General features: G+C 47.9%; 1 protein-coding gene across 3 annotated transcripts in view; it reads right to left on the minus strand.

Annotated features, from left to right (window-relative positions):
• Positions 1 to 23,569, minus strand: part of LOC147738151 (vomeronasal type-2 receptor 26-like) — a 249,576-nt gene that overhangs the window by 61,322 nt on the left and 164,685 nt on the right. For all 3 annotated transcript variants that reach the window (XM_086952162.1, XM_086952164.1, XM_086952163.1), the window contains one exon: positions 13,906 to 14,029. In XM_086952162.1, the coding sequence (XP_086808288.1) occupies positions 13,906 to 14,029 (124 nt within the window). The remainder of the gene's footprint in view (positions 1 to 13,905; positions 14,030 to 23,569) is intronic.

Genomic DNA, 23,569 nt, shown 5'->3' on the forward strand with positions numbered 1-23,569 from the left:
AATCTGGGAATGACCAAATGTCTCAGGGTGGCAGATTGCAGTTGACGAGAAGGATGGTAGAAAGCAAATCTGACCCTTAGGTAGGATGGACACGGGCCATGTAAGGCTTTAAAAGCCAGAGTCAGGATCTTAAAGCGTACTCTAAGAGCAACTGGAAGCCAATGTAACTCTGAGAGCTGCTTGCGTACGCTGAGTCTCCTAGGAATGTTAAAAAGGAGCCTTACTGCCGCGTTCTGGACCACCTGCAATTTGTGAAGCAAAAAGTCAGGCGCGCCTAGGTAGAGGGCGTTGGCGTAATCCGGACGAGATAGAATAAGTGCTCTGGCCACTCTTTCTTTTGCCTCTAAGGGAAAGAAGAGGAAAAAACTTCTGGAGAGTGGTTAGGGTCCCAAAAAAGTTCCCACCAATCGCGTGATTTGTTCCCAGAAGCATAAGTCAGCACCGAACCAGGGGCCAGATGTAGGTAATTCATATTTACCGACTCTTAAATACCGAATTTTACCGATTCGGTATTTAAGAGTCGGTAAATATGAAGGGGGTAGATGTAGGTATTACAGATTCTGTACATACCGAATCGTTAAGATTCGGTATTTACCGAATCTGTAAATACTGAATCGGTAATGCCCATTGATTCCTATGTACCGAACCGAATTTTGCAAGGGTGCAGGGGGTGTCACTTTGACACCATCTGGCACCCCAAAAATAGGCATGTGCGCCATGTGGCACACAGACATGCCCTTAGGGCATGTCTGTCTGTCACATGGCTAGGTGTGCATGCACACATGTGCTTGCACACCTGAATTCGGTATTTTAACACCCAATTGGATTGGGTGGTAAAATACTGAATTTGTAGGGCCTTTGGGACTCAGAAGAGTCCCACCTACATCTGGGAATTACCGAATCGGTAAAAATACCGATTCAGTATTTTACAGATTCTGTAAATTTACTGATTCGGTAAATTTACAGAATCTGTAAACTCTGGCCCCCTACATCTCAAGATGCCAAATACCGATCGGAAACGGCCGAATTCGGCCGTTTCCGACCGGTATTTGCCACCTTCATCGGGCCCCAGATCCCTAAGTTCTTTGCAACCCCACAGTCCCCAGTGGGGCAAGGCAATCCCCTAGGCCAGATGGATTCCTTAAAGGCCGCCGGAAAGTGGCCGTACAGAAGTATGTCTGACTTGTCCTCATTACACTTGAGACAGGCCCGGGCAAGCCAGGCAAACACTGAGAACAGGCACTGCCAGACACCATCTATACAGAGGTTGTTCTTGTCCCAAGTGAAGACAAGTTGGGTGTCGTCGGCGTAAGCCATTATTTTCGCACCCAAGCTCTCAGCCAAGCAGACAAGTGGGGTTAAATAAACATTAAAAAGCAGGGGACTCAGAGCTGACCCTTGTGGGACTCCTGTATCTACCCTGCTGTTCGATGAGTGGTAGGGGGGAAGCCATACTTGTTGGAACCGGTCTGTGAGAAAAGAGTTGACCCAGCTGAGGGCGCGCCCGTGATGCCAATGTCCTCCAGCCTAGAGAGAAGCTGGACGTGGGGAACTGTATCAAACGCGGCAGAGAGGTCCAATAAAATTAGAGCCGCTCTGCCGCCCCGTCCAGACATTCCCTAATGGCCTCGGTGACTTCCACGAGCGCGATCTCTGTGCTAAATGAGGTATGAAACCCGGACTGGGCAGGATGTAGAGCCCCCGAAGATTCCACAAACCTCTCCAGCTGTCGAAAAGCGGCCTTTTCACAGGCCTTGGCAAGGGCCGGGAGCAAGGAGATGGGCCTATAGTTGGAAATAATCAGAGGGTCCGCTGAAGGTTTTTTGATCAGTGGGAGGAGTTTTGCTTGTTTCTACTGGGGAGGTACAATACCTGTTTGTAAAGACTCATTAACCAAATCGGTTACTGTAGGAGCAATAGCCTCCGCCACACCGCTCAAAACTCTAGCAGGGCAGGGGTCAGCAGGCGACCCAGACTTTAGAGCTTTTAGGATAGCCAAAACATCCTTCTCTTTGACTTTTCTAAAAGAGCACATCACGTCTTTCGACTTTATGCAGTTGGATGGGATAGAAAGTTGGAGAGAATCAGCTTGGTCTTGGGCCCCCTGAACAGATAGGGGGTAGCCAAAATCAATAGGTTTAAGACTCTCTTGAATTTTTTTTATTTTTTCTATAAAGTAAGTGGACAGTTTCTCACACCAGCCCTCAGATATAGGGGCCGACAGAGTTTCTGCCACTGGAGACGTAAAACTTTTAACAATAGAGAAAATGTCTCTACTGTTGTTTTTGGCCTTGTGAATCCTGTCTGCATAGTGATCTCCCTTAGCCTTCTTAATTGCGGCATAGTAGTCTTTTTGCACTGCTCGGAGTTCCACCTTAGCTACTGGGCAGTACTCTCGCCTCCAAATTCTTTCCCGCTCCTTACAGCCTATTTTTAAGGTTTTAAGATGTTCCGTATACCAAGGAGAGGAAGGGGAGGCTCTAGGCCGCTTGGTACCTTTGGGCTGTGGTAACAGGCTAACCGAGGATCTGATCCATGTCGAGAAGTTCTCAACCACTTCTTCTAGATTATCAGACTTGGCCGGAAGAGTATGGGTCAGGGTTACTGCTAAAGCTGGGATACTAATTTTTGGGGGAAAGGGGACCTGATGCTCTTTAGCTAAGGCGCGAGCCCTGTCCATCTCCCAATAGAAGCCTACCAAGAAATGGTCCGACCACGTAACTGGGCGAGGGGTATCAGTATGATGTTAAAATTGGTGTAGACAAGATCAAGGCAGTGTCCTCCAAGGTGAGTAATATTCTGACCCTGTGTCCTAAGATGAGCTAGGGAGCATAGTCCACCCAGATCCCTGACCCCCGGGGCTGTGGGAACATCCATATGTATATTAAAATCCCCCAAGACCAGGAACCTGGGGAACCTCAACGCTCTCTGGGTGACTAGCTCCTCCAGAGATTTAATAAAGGAGCCCAGTGGACCCGGAGGGCGGTAGATCAACAGCCCGCCTAAGGTGAACTGCGGAGAGAGAGAGCAATCGAAAATTCCAGTGCTTCCCCGTCCTCAATGGCACCTGAGCATTCCTTCATCAGAGACCATTTGTCCCTATAGATTTCAGATAGTCCTCCCCCTTTGCCCGAACTACGATCTAACCTTATTATCTTGAAACCCCTGGGTATGGTCAGCTCAATCAACGGAGCACAGAAGGTGTGTAACCATGTCTCCGTAACGAATAAGAGGTCAAGCGAGTTATCAATTATCAACTCGCGAACCTCCTCCGTATGCTTGACTAAAGAACGCGCATTAATGAGAGCAGCGCAAATTCTGGAACCAAAATCACCATTAACCGGGGGGGTGGGGGTGGAGGAAGATCTACTGAATTGAAACTGACATATAGGGCAAGCCCTATCATTGGAGTGTAGAACCTCCCATGGCGTACAGTTGCCACACAAGTTTTTATTGAGGGAGTGAAGTAGCTCTAGGCTATATGTGATAGGGGAATCTAAATGATGGAGCTCTAAACGTGCAGCGCCTATGGCCCTGTGCGCTGCCGGGGCGCGGACGGGCGCGGACGGGCTTACCTTAGGCGCTCCTTCGGCACGCCATCGTCGCGCCCGCTGCGCCCGTCCGCTGTGCTCCCGGAAACACATTTGCTTCTTATGCCCTGCCTCCCCAAAAGGGCTAGACCGCTAACTCCGGCCAGGCTTCAGGAACAACACAGCCCAAGATGGTGCCTCGCCCTCCACTCAAACAGCACTGTCAGCTGCGGTGGAACGGGGCGAGGGAGGCCGCAGAAGGAGCGAGAATGTGCAAAAGATGCAGTAAAAAATGCAAGTATTAAAACCAGTGCTCAAACATAGTAAGTGGCAATTCTTAAAAAGGAGTTGGGCGCCAGCATCTAAATCATGCCTGCGCTTACTGAGTAGCCTGACAAGCTTTTAGATGTAAATAGCGTGCTCGTAGATGAAAGGTCAGCTCACACTAACACAGAGTCCCCCCAGCAAACCTCAGGCGCTGCCACCGACCTGAAAGTTCTCTGTGAGCCCTGCGCTGCTTGTCTTCTTATGCCCTGCCTCCCCAAAAGCGCTAGACCGCTAACTCCGGCCAGGCTTCAGGAACAACACAGCCCAAGATGGCGCCTCGCCCTCCACTCAAACAGCACTGTCAGCTGTGGTGGAATGGGGCGAGGAAGGCCGCAGAAGGAGCGAGAATGTGCAAAAGATGCAGTAAAAAAAGCAAGTATTAAAACCAGTCCTCAAACATATAAGTGCCAATTTTTAAAAAGGAGTCAGGCGCCAGCATCTAAATCATGCCTGCGCTCACTGAGTAGCCTGACAAGCTTTTAGATGTAAATAGCGTGCTCGTAGATGAAAGGTCAGCTCACAATAACACAGAATCCCCCCAGCAAACCTCAGGCGCTGCCACTGACCTGAAATTTCACTGTGAGCCCTGCACTGCTTGTCTTCTTATGCCCTGCCTCCCCAAAAGGGCTAGACCGCTAACTCCGGCCAGGCTTCAGGAACAACACAGCCCAAGATGGCGCCTCGCCCTCCACTCAAACAGCACTGTCAGCTGCGGTGGAACGGGGCGAGGGAGGCCGCAGAAGGAGCGAGAATGTGCAAAAGATGCAGTAAAAAATGCAAGTATTAAAACCAGTGCTCAAACATAGTAAGCAGCAATTTTTAAAAAGGAGTTAGGCGCCAGCATCTAAATCATGCCTGCGCTTACTGAGTAGCCTGACAAGCTTTTAGATGTAAATAGCGTGCTCGTAGATGAAAGGTCAGCTCACACTAACACAGAATCCCCCCAGCAAACCTCAGGCGCTGCCACCGACCTGAAAGTTCTCTGTGAGCCCTGCGCTGCTTGTCTTCTATTATGCCCTGCCTCCCCAAAAGCGCTAGACCGCTAATTACGGCCAGGCTTCAGGAACAACACAGCCCAAGATGGCGCCTCGCCCTCCACTCAAACAGCACTGTCAGCTGTGGTGGAACGGGGCGAGAAAGGCCGCAGAAGGAGCGAGAATGTGCAAAAGATGCAGTAAAAAATGCAAGTATTAAAACCAGTGCTCAAACATAGTAAGTGGCAATTTTTAAAAAGGAGTTAGGCGCCAGCATCTAAATCATGCCTGCGCTCACTGAGTAGCCTGACAAGCAATTTTTAAAAAGGAGTTAGGCGTTGATGGTGACAGAGGGAATTAAGGAGGAGTACTCTACCCCGCTTTGGTATAACCTGTCTCATTTGACAGTAAGGGATCCAGACAGACTTGCAGGGTTTGAACACCGTGTAGTTAGCTAACAGGTCTCACAAAGGGCGAGCACAGCGTAGTTCTAAGCCAAAGTGGGAGAGGAACTCTCCACACACTGGTTCCAAACTGGCCATGGTGCAAGGGCGCTTGTATCAGTGGATGGCAGCCAATTGTGGACCAGGAGAGGGGAAAGCACAGGGATCTGTCATAATATTGTAAATATGACGCATGCCTGTGCTCTGAAAGTAACTCAGCACGATGCAGCAAAATGGCTAGCAGCACTGCGCTACTTTCTCATAAAGAAGGTGCTTTATGTTTACCACTGGAGAGATTATATAGTGAATGTCATTACTATGGCACAGGAAGTAGAGGAAAACAGTGAAACTCTTACTGACTTAATGCATAATGACATGAAGGGTGGAATTGTAGAAATAGTTCAGTTAGTCCCTGAGTTAACATCTCCCCTGACTGAACACCTAAGCAGCAGAGAGAATGTAAAGAGGTGTTAGGTGCCAACCTGACTCCAGGGTTGACACTTGACTGTGTGCAGGACAGGTGACAGTTTGACAATGAAGGGTAGGATGGACAGAAATTCTGACTGGGTTAAGGGATGCATTAAGGTGGAAGATGGCAAAATGTTGGACCTGGGGATCATTGAGAGATCTCATTGTCCTCGGTCTACTCCTGTGGTTCTAGCACCAAAGTAAGGGTCTATTAACTTGTGGTTCTGTGTGAACTTCAGAGCTCTCAATGAAATAACCAAAACCGATGTCCATCCAATCCCCAGGGAGGATGAGGTTGTGGATCGGTTAGGTGCTGCAAAGCACTTGAGCACCTTCTATCTGACAAGTAGACATGAGCATATTGCGCTGGTACCAAATGTCAAGGAGAAGATTGGATTTTCCACACCAGAGAGGATGTATAAGTTCAAGGAAATGCCCTTTGGGTTGAAGAATGGTCCTGCCACTTTTCAGCACCTGGTGAACCACATTCTCGGAGTGCTGGAAGAGTGCTGTGTGGCCTACCTGGATGATATTGCTGTCTTCAGCAATTCATGACAAGACCACCTGTGGCACCTAGGAGTAGTGTTGGCTAGGATACAGGAGGCAAAACTGACCATCAAGACAACCAAGTGTCAGGTGGGGCAATCCGCAGTACTCCACCATCAACATGAGTTGATAAACAAGAAGATTTCCCCCTTGGATGCCAAGATTCAGCCTGTGATAGAGAGGGAAGTGCCTACTACCGAGACTGGTGAGTGCCTTTTTAGGACTCACCGGGTATAACAGAAACCTTGTGACACATTATGGAAGTATAGTTGCCCCATTGACTGCTTTGACCTCGAAGAAGCAGTCCACAAAACGGATATAGACTGCAGAAAACATTCAAGGAACTGAAGAAGGTACTATGCACTACACCTGTACTGAAAGCACCTGACTACAGTCTGCCTTTCATTGTAGAAATGGATGTCTCAAAGCAGTTGCAACAGTGTTAGCTCAATTGGATGAGAAAGGTAGAGAGCGTCCGGTAGCATATATTAATAGGAGTTTAATGCCCACAGAACAGAACGGGGGGCTATTGAGAAGGAGTGATTTTCCATAGCGTAGGTATTGCGCAAGTTTCCCCTTATTTATTTGGCACTACGTTTGTAGTGCATCCCAATCATAGCCACTGAAATGCTCAATGATTATGAAGAGAGAGATTAACAAGTTGCTGAGATAGTCTATTTCTTTGCAATGGTTACACCTTGTGGTGGAGTACAGAGAGGGCCTGACTGGGAACCATAACTGGCCCTGGCAAACTGCTCGCCTGGCCCCCCTGGGTGGGTGGCTGAGCTGTTTACAAGGGTCAGTTTCGGCCGAAGTTGTTACAGGGGGCTGATATTGCCGGCTTACGGTAATAAAAACGGCCCCACAGGGGCCCAAAACCAGGCCCCTTGCCTCGTGGCCCACCTAGGAAAAGCCTGGTGCCCGTTACGGCCAGTCCGGCCATGAGCACAGAGCCTTATTGAGCCATGAGAATGCTGAGGGACTTTCCTGCCAGTTTTACTGACCAGACCTCCTAACCACTCCAGGTTAGGAGTTGTTTCTGGATGTTCTAATCTGGGAGGTGTGTCTGTTGGGATACAAAAGTCCTCTGCATGGTGATAGTGCCCAACTGTCCTGATGACTGGATCCCAAATGCTGATTTTTGTTGTCATAGGCAAACAAGAATTATGAGCATTTACCATGGAATAGTCCTGAAGTAAGAAGACAAGAAGAACTAACGTGAAGAAGGGTCTAAGGGGAAAGGTTTAAAGACCTGCTTGCATACTATCCCCTAATCTAACTAGTAAAAACACACAGGGGATGCTAAGGGTCTGGATAAAGCTCAAGAGATCTATACACTCCCAGGTAATGTATGGAGAGCTAAAGAATGTGTTCAGAAGAAAAGCACAGAATGTTATGTTATGTTATGTTATGTTATCCCGGGGTTTTATATAGCGTACGGCTACTCAGAAGAGTGTCCCGACGCTTTGAATTGCACACAATCTCATAACACAACAAGGAGAGTAAATAAAAACAGAGAGAAAGAAACCTAATAGGGCCAGGAACTAAGAGGTAAAAAGCCAAGTTTTGAGCCCCTTCCTAAATGTTAACAGGTTAGGGGAGCTGCGCAGGGACACAGGCAGTTTATTCCACAACTGAGGCGCTAGTAGTTTAAAAGAGCGGCCTCCGATGCGGGCTCTCTTGACACGAGGAACCGTAGCAAGAAACAAGGCTCCTGACCTGAGCGGCCTAGCAGGGTGGTAAAATGTTAGCCTTTTCTGAAGGTATTTTGCTCCGGAGGAATGCAAGGCTTTGTATGCCAGAGTAAGAGTCTTAAAAATTATCCGCTTCCGGACAGGAAGCCAGTGAAGACCCATCAGCCCACCCATTGGCGGAATCTCATCATCTGTTTTTTTTTTTAAACTGGTATCCACTAGATCCTTCACTGAGTCGTATTGTGAGGAGTACTAGTATAGGATCCACCAGTGAGAGAAAGTCAATAGGATCAAATGGTGGTGCTGGTGGTGAAGAGGGAAAGTTGCAGTGCACAGAAAAGTAGTGAGAGATTCAAGATCAAAAAGTGATTAAAATTGCCTGTTATGACGCCAAGAGTAAGACTTTATTAGGAGGATCATCATAACGGCAAGATTAAAAGCAGAGTGAAGATAGTATGTCAGCAAATACTACTATCATTAGATGTAAATTATATGGTCGACATGTTTCAGCCTCAAAAAGGCTTTCTTCAGGACCTTTAAATAATACACTACTGCAACAGTGAAAAATCATATAAGTGAACCATGTAGATAAAGACCTACCGTTAGTGGAGTACTATATGGTAGTCTAAGATCATGGTTAAAAAGGTTCTCTTCCACAAAGTAGTGTGGAACAAGCCTCACCCCGCCTGGCACTCGCTCAGGTTTATGAGGCCCGCTCTGTCCGTCGTTGCCTCAGGCTACTAACTGAGCCGAGGGCCAATTTGATGGAGTTGGGTCATTCCATAAGGACGCATTGAACGCCCTTGGATGCTGTGGAACAGGATGTAGCTTTGCAGCCCAAGTGGGTTGCCACCCAGATAGCAAGGCCACCAGAAGGACGCCCCTTGCCCCACCATTGAGCGGGAGTAGAAAATACAGCAAAGCCTGGACGAGTGTATTCCTCTCTCGTCCAAGTTCAAGTTTCTTGGAACATACAGACATCTTTTGAGTCTATGAATGTGTTCCAGTCTGGGCAATCATCTTTAAAGTAGCTGGTTTGGAATTGAAGATGGTGCTTGGGGCTGCCCCCGGGTCTGTTAAGTTATCCAACAATATTACATTTTGCTTACAGTCCCCATATTTGGCTGTAGATTGCGTAATTCTAGGTGGCGACCCGGCTATGGACTGCTGGCATTCCTTATCACAATATTGTTCGGCGCATGACTTAATCCCTGGAATGCCAGCAGAGTCTCGACCGGGAAGAATTATATTTTCCACCTTCTCACCCCTGGGTCGATGATAAGCCACCCCCCTCCTCAATGAGTAATGTCAATCAATCATGTCCAGACAGCTAAACCTGTTGTGTGTTGTTAGATAGGCAGGCTGATGGACCATGGGTCTGTGGAATTCCCCTCTCTCCCTATTACCCCAGCCTCTCCCTCTCATGGGAACTGAATCCCACCCCTGCTCCTCCCGAACATTGCACCAGGGTGGGTAAAAAAAAGATAAGGGTAGGGACTGAATAGATGTCCCTTGATCACGGTATGGCCAACCACATATGTGGGAGACAGTCCTAGGATCCCTGAAGTTAATCACGGCGCAGTCGCCATTAATGGATTTCCTTGTGTTACCTAACCAGGAAACTCTTCTTACCATAAGTACCTCACTCGCTATCCCTAGGGGGAGGGGTCTATTTAGGGTAAGCCAATTCATCACCTTATTTTTTAATGAGGCGGCAGATTCTTTGGTCTCAGGATTTAGCTCTGGTATACCCGTTAGATGACTACATATGGACTAGACTCAGGGGGATGGTCCATGGAGCGAGTCTTGTTTGTTTTGTCGCCCACCCCCTGGTTTGGTTTAATTTTGAATCAGGGTGATTAACTGTAGTTACACTTTGGTTTGTTTGTGGAATTACAGGTTGGGTAGTAGACGGCTGCAGTGGTGGAGTATTTGAAACTATTCTGGCATCATTGCTGGTGACTACTGTTGCACCCCTCTTGTTCTTAGGTAGAACCCCATCCCTGTTGTTCTTGTTATTTACTTTGAGCCCATCAGCTATTCGTGCCAATGTTTTTTCTATAGTTGTAAGTCTAGCTTCAATCTTAGTTAAACGGGCTTCTAGGGGGCTAAGCAGTGACCTCAGGAGGGCGCCGATATTGGCGATAGTAATGGCCCCTCCTTCCGTTGAAATGGGACAGGAGTTTGCTTGCTCAATAACTCGTGCAGATAAAGTTGCTAAAGATGTTATTATAAATTCTTCAGGGGGCGTGGGTGTGATTTCAATGTTTTCCGAGATGTTAGCCTCCACTGAAATGTTATGCTTGGCAATGTTTGCCTTGCGTCCCCCAGGGTTTTCAGCCCCTCTTTTCCTTTTAGGTACTGCTCCTACCCTGTCTCCACATGTTTGGCAGCTATCTTTAGCGCTAGGGGTTTTATTATTTAAGGTAGTTGGTACTAGAGAAGAGGAGCGGTTGTGTTTGAAGGGGAGATAAGGTCGATGACTGTATTTCTTCTATACCTGGGGATTCATTGACCCTAGGGTGTGAAGTCAAAATAGGTACATTAGGCAAGCCCGTCGCCCCATTATCCAGTGTTTCCAGCTCCGTAGAGTCAAAACCATTCTCCGGAGATCTGGCGTGCGCTATACTGCCCATGGAAGACCTTTTCACCCATTCAATTTCCTGGGATATGCGCCTCTCCAATATAGTTATTTCGTCGATCAGGAGAGAGCCAGCTTTAACAAAATAGTTGTCCAAAGTATCTGTTGGGTGACCTCCAGACAGCGTAGTTTTACTCCTTGTTTCTCTGGCGGCCATAATCCTTAAGACAAAGTTGGGATGCTGGGTGAAAATGGGAGCAGAAAGCCAAGGGGGGTGGCCCGGTCTGGTCGCGCCTGTGCTCGAACGGGCTCAAACGGGTCCGCCCTTGGCGCGTGGCGCTGTTTTAAGCTGCCAGTGGGGGCGGGAAAAGGACGGAGTGCTGCCGCGTGGGCTGCCGGTCCTCACAGTTCCACCAGTGCTCCAGATATGCCCCAAAGAAGAATTTACCAAGTTTGTGCCTCCGAGCGGCTCCCGGGAAGCGGGGGGCCGCGAGGCGTTGTTTTAAGCTGCTGGTGGGGGCGGGAAGAGGACGGGGCGCTGCCGCGCGGGCTGCCGGTCCTCGCAGTCCCGCCGGTGCTCCTGATATGCCCCAAAGAAGAATTCACCAAGTTAGTGCCTCCGAGAGGCTCCTACTGCTTTTCCTGATTTATAATTGGTGGCTCCTGGCGCCTGGTGCCTGGTTCCTGGTTCCTGGTGCATGCAGCTCGTATGCCCAGTTCGAATAACTGCAGTGTTGCAGCAATAACAATAACAGTAACAATTTGCGGTGTTCTAGTTTGTGTTAGTTGTACTCCCGCCTCCTGAATCCCCTGAGTATGGCAGAGTACGACAAACATCCACGAGACCCGGGGCCAGAAACTGCCAGGGGGCCCACCGCAGGAGAACCCCAGAGGTGTACCTGGGGGCCGAGGGGAATCGGGTTCAGCACAGACACACGGCAGCACATGGGGGGTGAAGCGCAAGCAGCTCCTCCTGACACCACTTCACTCACTCGCTCACCTGCTAACGCCGCCGCTGCCTCTCGATGACATTCTTGGCCGCTTAACCACTTGGCCGCCGTAAACAGAGCGGAACACTCCGCAACCCAGCCCCAGCCCCAGACTCGGGCTCAGGTTCCGATCTCCGGACACTCCCGGTCTCTACCGGTCTCTCCCAGTCTCTCCGGGTTCCACAGGGCTCCTCGCCACCTTGCCTCCACCAGACGGGCTTCTTAGGGGCTTTCTTCCGCCCGCCGGGCTCCGAGCTCGGGGCTCTGTGCTCCGGAAACGGGTGATGGGATATTCGGACGCCTCCTTTGCTGCTTCAGGCTTTCTCCCGCCCGTGGGCTCCGAGCTCCCAGAACGGGATTACAGGATACGGGTTTCTCCTGCTGGGATTACTTGTGCGCCAGTGCGCCACACGCCACACAGCTGCTGCTGCTGCTCCTTAGGAGGCGTGGTGACAATTTCAATTCAGTGTCCCCCACTCTGCTGTCCTGGGTGAATCTCTCTGTGGTTTCCTGATTTCACTTGTGCTGCAACTTGCAACCCCTGTGGCATTTCTACTGTCCTACATCCTTTAACAGATGCATCTTTTAGTGGCTTCAGCAACTTGTAAAGAAGATTTACAAACAAGTGTGTCATTGGTCACCATACATTCTTCTACTAATATCTCCAGCTCAATATCTCTAAACTTGTGTTTTCTCTTCCACCCATCGTTCTCGCTCTTGAGATCCTATTTGAAAATGTGTGAACTCCCTGGATAAACCGCAGCAACTCAGCACAGACCTCCTATTATGCTGCAGATGTGGTTCTTATCCTGGTAATGATAGCATAACCATGAGATACTTCCTTTGTTTCAAATTTCAAAATAGGGAATCACAATTTGTGACTATTACCGGTTCGCAATTTTTGATTCGCTATTTGGAAATACCAAACAATGGGCCACATGCATCAAGCTTTTTTTTGGTCGCAAACGGGCCAATTCGCAGAATCGGCCCATTTGCAACAGGAAAAAGCCCTTCTCTGATGCATGAATCCATTTCCATTTGCAAATTAGATAATCTCAGTTTTTTGTGATTACCTAAATTGCAAATGTATTCAGAGAATCGCAGTTTTCTAAAGGCAAACTGTGAATTTAGGAAACGCTAATTACCATCAACTTCAATATGATGGTAATTTGCGCATTCTTTGAAAAATGCACAAAAGTGCATTGTTCAAAGTGACATGTGGTGCACCTACATGCCCTTAGGGTATGTGGGTGCACCACATGTGCACACTTATCTTTTTGGGGGGTGCATCATGGGGGCCTTAGGCCACCTGGCACCCTTGGATTTGCATTCGCAATTTGCGAGTACCAATTTGGTAATCGCAATTTGCGACTGCAATTCCATTCATTCCTATGGGCCTCAAGGCCCATAGGAATTTATGGAGTAACATTACTTATAGCGATTTGCAATTTTCAAATCGCTAATAGGTAATTTTAAGGAATCACAATTTATTTAGCAATTCGTAAAAGTATAAGTATTTGCCATTGCGCAATAGTGATTCCTTAAAAATCGCTATTTAGGAATCGCAAATCCAAATGTTAATGCATGTGGCAGAATCAGAAAACACAAAATTGTGATTTCTGAATTTTGGTACAGGTAGTACATACAATTGTGCAATTCCCCATTTGTGAATCATTATTATTCACAAATAGGGAATGGGAAAATCCTTTTTTCATACATCTGGCCCAAAATACTCCCTGTCATATGTTAACATATTATTTCTACGTCACCTTAGAATCCCATGACCTAAGAATGGCAGTCATCCTGTAGCGTTGTTCCTCTATGAAACCACAGCACAGATACATATTGTGCACTACAGAGAATAGCATCTCATACAAAAAAGGCTTAGCAAGGCCTCCTTTGATTGTAGCACAGATTACCCCCGTGTCAGAGCTTTGATATTTAGACTTTGAAGAGAGAATTGACTCTTGTTTCTATGTTGACTTTCAGACTTGGTTGGAAACAAAGGTGGAGGATAAGAAATGGGAACGGAAACAACTGTATGACAGAATTCACACTTGTCAAAGCAGTTATAAACTCATTATATATAATATGTGCCTGGTACCATACAAGAGAACATGAATATATTAAGATATTGAAAATAAACACTTTCCTGGGGCAAAGACCAACATGAGGTCAATGACTGAGAAGAATATAAAGTTCAGAAAACATCCGAGATCAGACTGGTGCAATCACTTTTCAGAACATACCATAATTTCTTCATTTTTTAGCAAAATAGCTGCTATCAAGCCTTATGAAGGTATATTTACCCATGATGTGCCCATTCTGAAGCATATGTTGGATGATTACCTACCACTTGAGTTGGTGATTTCTCCCTCCGGGCAGCGGGCGCAGTCATAGCAGCAAATAGGCTCCCCCTTCCGAAGAACCTTCCTGTGTCCAGCAGGACAGCTCTCAGTGCACACAGAGCGAGGGATCTGAGGAGCAAGAGACAACGAGTTAATGCAATAAAACCATCAGCGCACTCTGCTGCTGTACCTGGAACGACTGCTTTGCTGCATGAAGCCTGCCTTGAACCCTTAGAGGCCAGTCAAAGAGTTAATGCAATAAAGCCATCAGCGCACTCTACTGCTGTACCTGGAACGACTGCTTTGCTGCATGGATCCTGCCTTGAACCCTCAGAGGCCAGTCAAAGAGTTAATGCAATAAAACCATCAGCGCACTCTGCTGCTGTACCTGGAAGGACTGCTTTGCTGCATGGAGCCTGCCTTGAACCCTCAGAGGCCAGTCAAAGAGTTAATGCAATAAAACCATCAGCGCACTCAGCTGCTGTACCTGGAAGGACTGCTTTGCTGCATGGAGCCTGCCTTGAACCCTCAGAGGCCAGTCAAAGAGTTAATGCAATAAAACCACCAGTGCACTCTGCTGCTGTACCTGGAAGGACTGCTTTGCTGCATTAAGCCTGCCTTGAACCCTCAGAGGCCAGTCAAAGAGTTAATGCAATAAAACCATCAGCGCACTCTGCTGCTGTACCTGGAAGGACTGCTTTGCTGCATGGAGCCTGCCTTGAACCCTCAGAGGCCAGTCAAAGAGTTAATGCAATAAAACCATCAGCGCACTCAGCTGCTGTACCTGGAAGGACTGCTTTGCTGCATGGAGCCTGCCTTGAACCCTCAGAGGCCAGTCAAAGAGTTAATGCAATAAAACCACCAGTGCACTCTGCTGCTGTACCTGGAAGGACTGCTTTGCTGCATTAAGCCTGCCTTGAACCCTCAGAGGCCAGTCAAAGAGTTAATGCAATAAAACCATCAGCGCACTCTGCTGCTGTACCTGGAAGGACTGAGTTGCTGCATGGAGCCTGCCTTGGACCCTCAGAGGCCAGTCAAAGAGTTAATGCAATAAAACCATCAATGCACTCTCCTGCTTTACCTGGAAGGACTGCTCTGCTGCATGGAGCCTGCCTTGAACCCTCAGAGACCAGTCAAAGAGTTAATGCAATAAAACCATCAGCGCACTCTGCTGCTGTACCTGGAAGGACTGCTTTGCTGCATGAAGCCTGCCTTGAACCCTCAGAGGCCAGTCAAAGAGTTAATGCAATAAAACCATCAGCGCCCTCTGCTGCTGTACCTGGAAGGACTGCTTTGCTGCATGGAGCCTGCCTTGAACCCTCAGAGGCCAGTCAAAGAGTTGATGCAATAAAACCATCAGCGCCCTCTGCTGCTGTACCTGGAAGGACTGCTTTGCTGCATGGAGCCTGCCTTGAACCCTCAGAGGCCAGTCAAAGAGTTAATGCAATAAAACTATCAGCGCACTCTGCTGCTGTACCTGGAAGGACTGCTCTGCTGCATGAAGACTGCCTTGAACCCTCAGAGGCCAGTCAAAGAGTTAATGCAATAAAACCATCAGCACAGTCTGCTGCTGTACATGGAAGGACTGCTTTGCTGCATGAAGCCTGCCTTGAACCCTCAGAGGCCAGTCAAAGAGTTAATGCAATAAAACCATCAGCGCACTCTGCTGCTGTACCTGGAAGGACTGCTTTGCTGCATGGAGCCTGCCTTGAACCCTCAGAGGCCAGTCAAAGAGTTAATGCAATAAAACCATCAGCGCACTCTGCTGCTGTACATGGAAGGACTGCTTTGCTGCATGAAGCCTGCCTTGAACCCTCAGAGGCCAGTCAAAGAGTTAATGCAATAAAACCATCAGCGCACTCTGCTGCTGTACCTGGAAGGACTGCTTTGCTGCATGGAGCCTGCCTTGAACCCTCAGAGGCCAGTCAAAGAGTTAATGCAATAAAACCACCAGCGCACTCTGCTGCTGTACCTGGAAGGACTGCTTTGCTGCATGGAGCCTGCCTTGAACCCTCAGAGGCCAGTCAAAGAGTTGATGCAATAAAACCCTCAATGCATTCTGCTGCTTTACCTGGAAGGATTGCTGTGCTGCATGGAGCCTGCCTTGAACCCTCAGAGGCCAGTCAAAGAGTTAATGCAATAAAACCATCAGCACCCTCTGCTGCTGTACCTGGAAGGACTGCTTTGCTGCATGGAGCCTGCCTTGAACCCTCAGAGGCCAGTCAAAGAGTTGATGCAATAAAACCCTCAATGCACTCTGCTGCTTTACCTGGAAGGATTGCTGTGCTGCATGGAGCCTGCCTTGAACCCTCAGAGGCCAGTCAAAGAGTTAATGCAATAAAACCATCAGCACCCTCTTCTGCTGTACCTGGAAGGACTGCTTTGCTGCATGGAGCCTGCCTTGAACCCTTAGAGGCCAGTCAAAGAGTTAATGCAATAAAACCATCAGCGCACTCAGCTGCTGTACCTGGAAGGACTGCTTTGCTGCATGGAGCCTGCCTTGAACCTTCAGAGGCCAGTCAAAGAGTTAATGCAATAAAACAATCAGCGCACTCTGCTGCTGTACCAGGAAGGACTGCTTTGCTGCATGGAGCCTGCCTTGAACCCTCAAAGGCCAGTCAAAGAGTTAATGCAATAAAACCATCAGCGCCCTCTGCTGCTGTACCTGGAAGGACTGCTTTGCTGCATGGAGCCTGCCTTGAACCCTCAGAGGCCAGTCAAAGAGTTAATGCAATAAAACCATCAGCGCACTCTGCTGCTGTACCTGGAAGGACTGCTTTGCTGCATGGAGCCTGCCTTGAACCCTCAGAGGCCAGTCAAAGAGTTAATGCAATAAAACCACCAGCACACTCTGCTGCTGTACCTGGAAGGACGGCTTTGCTGCATGGAGCCTGCCTTGAACCCTCCGAGGCCAGTCAAAGAGTTAATGCAATAAAACCATCAGAGCACTCTTCTGCTGTACCTGGAAGGACTGCTTTGCTGCATGGAGCCTGCCTTGAACCCTCAGAGGCCAGTCAAAGAGTTGATGCAATAAAACCATCAATGCACTCTGCTGCTTTACCTGGAAGGACTGCTCTGCTGCATGGAGCCTGCCTTGAACCCTCAGAGGCCAGTCAAAGAGTTAATGCAATAAAACCACCAGTGCACTCTGCTGCTGTACCTGGAAGGACTGCTTTGCTGCATGGAGCCTGCCTTGAACCCTCGGAGGCCAGTCAAAGAGTTAATGCAATAAAACCATCAATGCACTCTGCTGCCTTACCTGGAAGGACTGCTCTGCTGCATGAAGCCTGCCTTGAACCCTCAGAGGCCAGTCAAAGAGTTAATGCAATAAAACCATCAGCGCACTCTGCTGCTTTACCTGGAAGGACTGCTTTGCTGCATGGAGCCTGCCTTGAACCCTCAGAGGCCAGTCAAAGAGTTAATGCAATAAAACCATCAGCGCCCTCTGCTGCTGTACCTGGAAGGACTGCTTTGCTGCACAGAGCCTGCCTTAAACCCTCAGAGGCCAGTAAAGAGTTGATGCAATAAAACCATCAATGCCCTCTGCTGCTGTACATGGAAGGACTGCTTTGCTGCATGGAGCCTGCCTTGAACCCTCAGAGGCCAGTCAAAGAGTTCATGCAATAAAACCCTCAGCGCACTCTGCTGCTTTACCTGGAAGGACTGCTTTGCTGCATGGAGCCTGCCTTGAACCCTCAGAGGCCAGTCAAAGAGTTAATGCAATAAAACCATCAGCGCACTCTGCTGCTGTACCTGGAAGGACTGCTTTGCTGCATGGAGCCTGCCTTGAACCCTCAGAGGCCAGTCAAAGAGTTAATGCAATAAAACCATCAGCGCACCCTGCTGCTGTACCTGGAAGGACTGCTTTGCTGCATGAAGCCTGGCTTGAACCCTCAGTGGCCAGTCAAAGAGTTAATGCAATAAAACCATCAGCGCACTCTGCTGCTGTACCTGGAAGGACTGCTTTGATGCATGGAGCCTGCCTTGAACCCTCAGAGGCCAGTCAAAGAGTTAATGCAATAAAACCATCAGCGCACTCTGCTGCTGTACCTCGAAGGACTGCTTTGCTGCATGGAGCCTGCCTTGAACCCTCAGAGGCCAGTCAAAGAGTTAATGCAATAAAACCCCCAGTGCACTCTGCTGCTGTACCTGGAAGGACTGCTTTGCTGCATGGAGCCGGCCTTGAACCCTCAGAGGCCAGTCAAAGAGTTAATGCAATAAAACCATCAATGCACTCTGCTGCTTTACCTGGAAGGACTGCTTTGCTGCATGAAGCCTGCCTTGAACCCTCAGAGGCCAGTCAAAGAGTTAATGCAATAAAACCATCAGCGCACTCTGCTGCTGTACCTGGAAGGACTGCTTTGCTGCATGGAGCCTGCCTTGAATCCTCAGAGGCCAGTCAAAGAGTTAATGCAATAAAACCATCAGCACACTCCGCTGCTGTACCTGGAAGGACTGCTTTGCTGCATGGAGCCTGCCTTGAACCCTCAGAGGCCAGTCAAAGAGTTCATGAAATAAAACCATAAGCTCACTCTTCTGCTGTACCTGGAAGTGGTACAAAAGGGGGTGGTGATGGATGGAGCATCTGAATCAATCAAACACTCACACCCAGTCAAAAGGTCTGGGTTTAATCCATCACTGTTCTTTAGCCCACTCTGTCACCCCAGTTCGTACATGGCCATATGCAAATCAGTCTGACCCTGTGCCTCATGGGAACAGTCCAGCCCGAACAGCCAAGTCATGTTTTCCCTGGACCAGAAACAAGCTTCCGAGGACCGGTTTCTGGCATTCAAGCCGTCTTCAGCCCGGCTTGCTTGAATCCAGTGGCAAAGTGAGCAAGGGACTCAAGTCTGAGCATACCCTGCCACACTTATGGCAGCCTGCCTTGAACCCTCAGAGGCCAGTCAAAGAGTCAATGCAATAAAACCATCTGCGCACTCTGCTGCTGTACCTGGAAGGACTGCTTTGCTGCATGGAGCCTGCCTTGAACCCTCAGAGGCCAGTCAAAGAGTTAATGCAATAAAACCATCAGCGCACTCTGCTGCTGTACCTGGAAGGACTGCTTTGCTGCATGAAGCCTGCCTTGAACCCTCAGAGGCCAGTTAAAGAGTTAATGGAATAAAACCATCAGCGCACTCTGCTGGTGTACCTGGAAGGACTGCTTTGCTGCATGGAGCCTGCCTTGAACCCTCAGAGGCCAGTCAAAGAGTTAATGCAATAAAACCATCAGCACAGTCTGCTGCTGTACCTGGAAGGACTGCTTTGCTGCATGAAGCCTGCCTTGAACCCTCAGAGGCCAGTCGAATAGTTAATGCAATTAAACCATCAGCACAGTCTGCTGCTGTACCTGAAAGGACTGCTTTGCTGCATGGAGCCTGCCTTGAACCCTCAGAGGCCAGTCAAAGAGTTAATGCAATAAAACCATCAGCGCCCTCTGCTGCTGTACCTGGAAGGACTGCTTTGCCGCATGAAGCCTGCCTTGAACCCTCAGAGGCCAGTCAAAGAGTTAATGCAATAAAACCATCAGCACAGTCTGCTGCTGTACCTGAACGGACTGCTTTGCTGCATGGAGCCTGCCTTGAACCCTCAGAGGCCAGTCAAAGAGTTGATGCAATAAAACCATCAATGCACTCTGCTGCTTTACCTGGAAGGACTGCTTTGCTGCATGGAGCCTGCCTTGAACCCTCAGTGGCCAGTCAAAGAGTTAATGCAATAAAACCATCAGCGCACTCTGCTGCTTTACCTGGAAGGACTGCTTTGCTGCATGGAGCCTGCCTTAAACCCTCAGAGGCCAGTCAAAGAGTTAATGCAATAAAACCATCAGCGCCCTCTGCTGCTGTACCTGGAAGGACTGCTTTGCTGCATGGAGCCTGCCTTGAACCCTCAGAGGCCAGTCAACGAGTTAATGCAATAAAACCATCAGCACAGTCTGCTGCTGTACCTGGAAGGACTGCTTTGCTGCATGAAGCCTGCCTTGAACCCTCAGAGGCCAGTCGAATAGTTAATGCAATAAAACCATCAGCACAGTCTGCTGCTGTACCTGAAAGGACTGCTTTGCTGCATGGAGCCTGCCTTGAACCCTCAGAGGCCAGTCAAAGAGTTAATGCAATAAAACCATCAGCGCCCTCTGCTGCTGTACCTGGAAGGACTGCTTTGCCGCATGAAGCCTGCCTTGAACCCTCAGAGGCCAGTCAAAGAGTTAATGCAATAAAACCATCAGCACAGTCTGCTGCTGTACCTGAACGGACTGCTTTGCTGCATGGAGCCTGCCTTAAACCCTCAGAGGCCAGTCAAAGAGTTGATGCAATAAAACCATCAATGCACTCTGCTGCTTTACCTGGAAGGACTGCCCTGCTGCATGGAGCCTGCCTTGAACCCTCAGAGGCCAGTCAAAGAGTTAATGCAATAAAACCATCAGCGCACTCTGCTGCTTTACCTGGAAGGACTGCTTTGCTGCATGGAGCCTGCCTTGAACCCTCAGAGGCCAGTCAAAGAGTTAATGCAATAAAACCATCAGCGCCCTCTGCTGCTGTACCTGGAAGGACTGCTTTGCTGCATGGAGCCTGCCTTGAACCCTCAGAGGCCAGTCAAAGAGTTAATGCAATAAAACCATCAGCGCCCTCTGCTGCTGTACCTGGAAGGACTGCTTTGCTGCATGGAGCCTGCCTTGAACCCTCAGAGGCCAGTCAAAGAGTTAATGCAATAAAACCATCAGCGCACTCTGCTGCTGTACCTGGAAGGACTGCTTTGCTGCATGGAGCCTGCCTTGAACCCTCAGAGGCCAGTCAAAGAGTTAATGCAATAAAAACATCAGCGCACTCTGCTGCTGTACCTGGAAGGACTGCTTTGCTGCATGGAGCCTGCCTTGAACCTTCAGAGGCCAGTCAAAGAGTTAATGCAATAAAACCGTCAGCGCACTCTGCTGCTGTACCTGGAAGGACTGCTTTGCTGCATGGCGCCTGCCTTGAACCCTCAGAGGCCAGTCAAAGAGTTAATGCAATAAAACCATCAGCGCACTCTGCTGCTGTACCTGGAAGGACTGCTTTGCTGCATGCAGCCTGCCTTGAATCCTCAGAGGCCAGTCAAACAGGTAATGCATTAAAACCATACGCGATCATTACAGTAAGACACAAAAGACATATGGTGAGACCGATTGATATGAGGAGAAAGAGAGAAACAGGGGACAAGGGATCTGAGAAACAAGGGATCTGAGAAACAAGGGGCAAAATACATGCGATGTGAGGAGAGGCAAAAGGCAATGGGGTACATTTATAATGCTCTTCCTAGTAAGTAAGGTGCTTCATGTTTGGTAACCAAACTACCTCACAAAACTGTTTGTCCCTTACCTGCTGATAAAAGCCTTAGGTCTTTATAAAGATGTCTCTTGACTGCTCAACCTACTAGGTACTACAGAGCTTTCGTGGCTTGACATGCTCTGGGCAAATTTAGAAAATCTTAAACACTAACCTCCTCTCTCTGTCCTTCGGATAATCCAACCTTCATCAAGTCATTCGTGGTCCTTCTAGCCCTACCTGGTCCTGAGCCTATGCTTTCCCATACTGAATTGCAGTGCTATGTATGAATCTTCTGCAAACAAATTACGGTCACAAAACATACATTTCTTTTACCAACACCTCAAAACTATGACTTCTTCACCTTTGTGAATGTTGAAACAAATATTTTTTAGGTGCAGGCAGGGATCCGTTGGACCACTGCCTGCTCTTAAAAAATGTAAATTTAAACATTTCACTTCTTTAAGGAAAAAGGGCTGCCTTTCGAAAAAACATGGCTTAAATAAAAAACAATTAGAGACATGGTGGCCGGCTGACCCTAGCATGTCAAATGTAGACTTGCACATTTTTGTACATTAGGAATTGCGATTTGCTAATTGCGATTTGTTAAGAACTGCAATTAGAAAAATCATAATCCCTATATTTTGAACATATGCCCCTTTACCTTTTGGGGTAAAATCAAAAGTGTGATCCCCTAGGGGGACTATCTGATTCTTTACCACCTGGTTCAGAGTGTTCGCCTGAATACACAAACATTTGGCCACTTACTGAAGTTGATGGGAGAACAATACAGGTAAACTTGAGATGAGAGACCGACCATCCCCTAAGATAAGCAGCAGCCACTGTTTGGAAAAGGAAGCAAGAACAACCCTTTCCAGGCTTGTCAGAGCGAACACTTTCCTAAAGAGAAGAGAGCTTCAAAGAAGGGACATTTAGGTGCTTAGAGAGCAGAAGAACACAGTTGAAATTTCAATATCTGACAGCAAGGCAGAAATGAAAATTAAATATATTTTGTACACAGGAGTAGTTGAGATAGTAAACTAGATACCCCCATCCTTGCCAATGCATGGGATTGATCCACCACCTAGCTTCTTGGAAGGCTCTGCCTGATTCCTGTCAGATGTGTTGCATCTATGCCATGTATTGTAATTCTAGGATGAGCTTGTGCTCTTGGTTCTGTTTTGGGATGTGGAGTGTTCATGCTGCATTGTTTCAGATACAGGATGAATGGACATGGTGCTGGCAGGACAGTGGTTGCCTCCCTTTCCTTTCCATAATTGCAATTACTTTGAATAAACCTGTTTTTAAACATCGCACCTGCTTTAATGTGCCTTGCCTTCTTACTACAGTTGCGACGAGTGAGGCATGGCCTGAACTTGTGTAGTCAGCCTGTTCTGGTGGCAAGTGTTAATCCTGACAGTGAGTGCCCCTCACCAACTCCTCTGCACTGATTTTATTTCATGATTTCTTGAGAGAAGATTGTGGATTGTGGACATTGTGAACCTAAACATCATACTACTGTGTTCAATCAATGTCCTGCTCTTGAGATGGGCTGTAACAAACGTGATGTTAAATTCACAAGAGTGTGTAAGAAAAACAGTGCATATGGTGTCGTATGAGTCAGATCAAAAGTTAACAGACAGTATGTGTGTCAGGGTTCATTAAGACAATGGTCTCAAATCAAAAGATCCTATTCAATATTTCTCTATAGGAGATGAATATGTTGCTATATTAACTGACTCAGGATCCAAGATCACTATATTTTCAAAGAACACCTTTATTAACAGGTTTGCTGTTAAAAGCTTGTTTTCCCCTGGCATATCTCCGTAAGGCTATATTGGTGCCAAAATAGGTTTGGAAAGTTTTTTTGATGCTATTAATAGTTTTTGAGGGTGTGAAGGTACAGGGTAAAGTGTGTCTCACAGAAAGGTCCTAACATTCTAGGTTGGCATAACCAGGGATGTCTAGGGATTGTCCTTAAGCTAGAATCTGATCAACAAGTTTAGTGTGTTGAAGGAAGCACAGTAAATAGTGTGAGTAATTGTACTATTGTGTTAAAAATCCATGATGCTGTTTTTAAAGCTAAGCTTGGAAGGGGTTGAGCATGTAATCACACTTGAAGAAGGGTGTGTGCCTGTCAAACACAGATTAAGGTGTGTTCTTTAAGCATCAGGGAAAGTTTGGAAAAGCTTCTTTCTCAGCTTTGTGACAATAGTATGGTAGAAGCTGTGGAATCTTACTCCTTCATTGTAGCTATCAACTATTGTGATGGCAAGAAAGAAATAGAATTGAATTAGGGATGTTCATTGATCTCGGGAGCCTGAATAAGGCTATCTGGGTTGATTGGCATCCTTTATCAAAAAAAGAGGAAATTATG

The sequence above is a fragment of the Lissotriton vulgaris genome, chromosome 1_1 (genome assembly GCF_964263255.1).
Source record: "Lissotriton vulgaris chromosome 1_1, aLisVul1.2, whole genome shotgun sequence".
In the NCBI taxonomy this organism is placed as follows: domain Eukaryota; kingdom Metazoa; phylum Chordata; class Amphibia; order Caudata; family Salamandridae; genus Lissotriton; species Lissotriton vulgaris.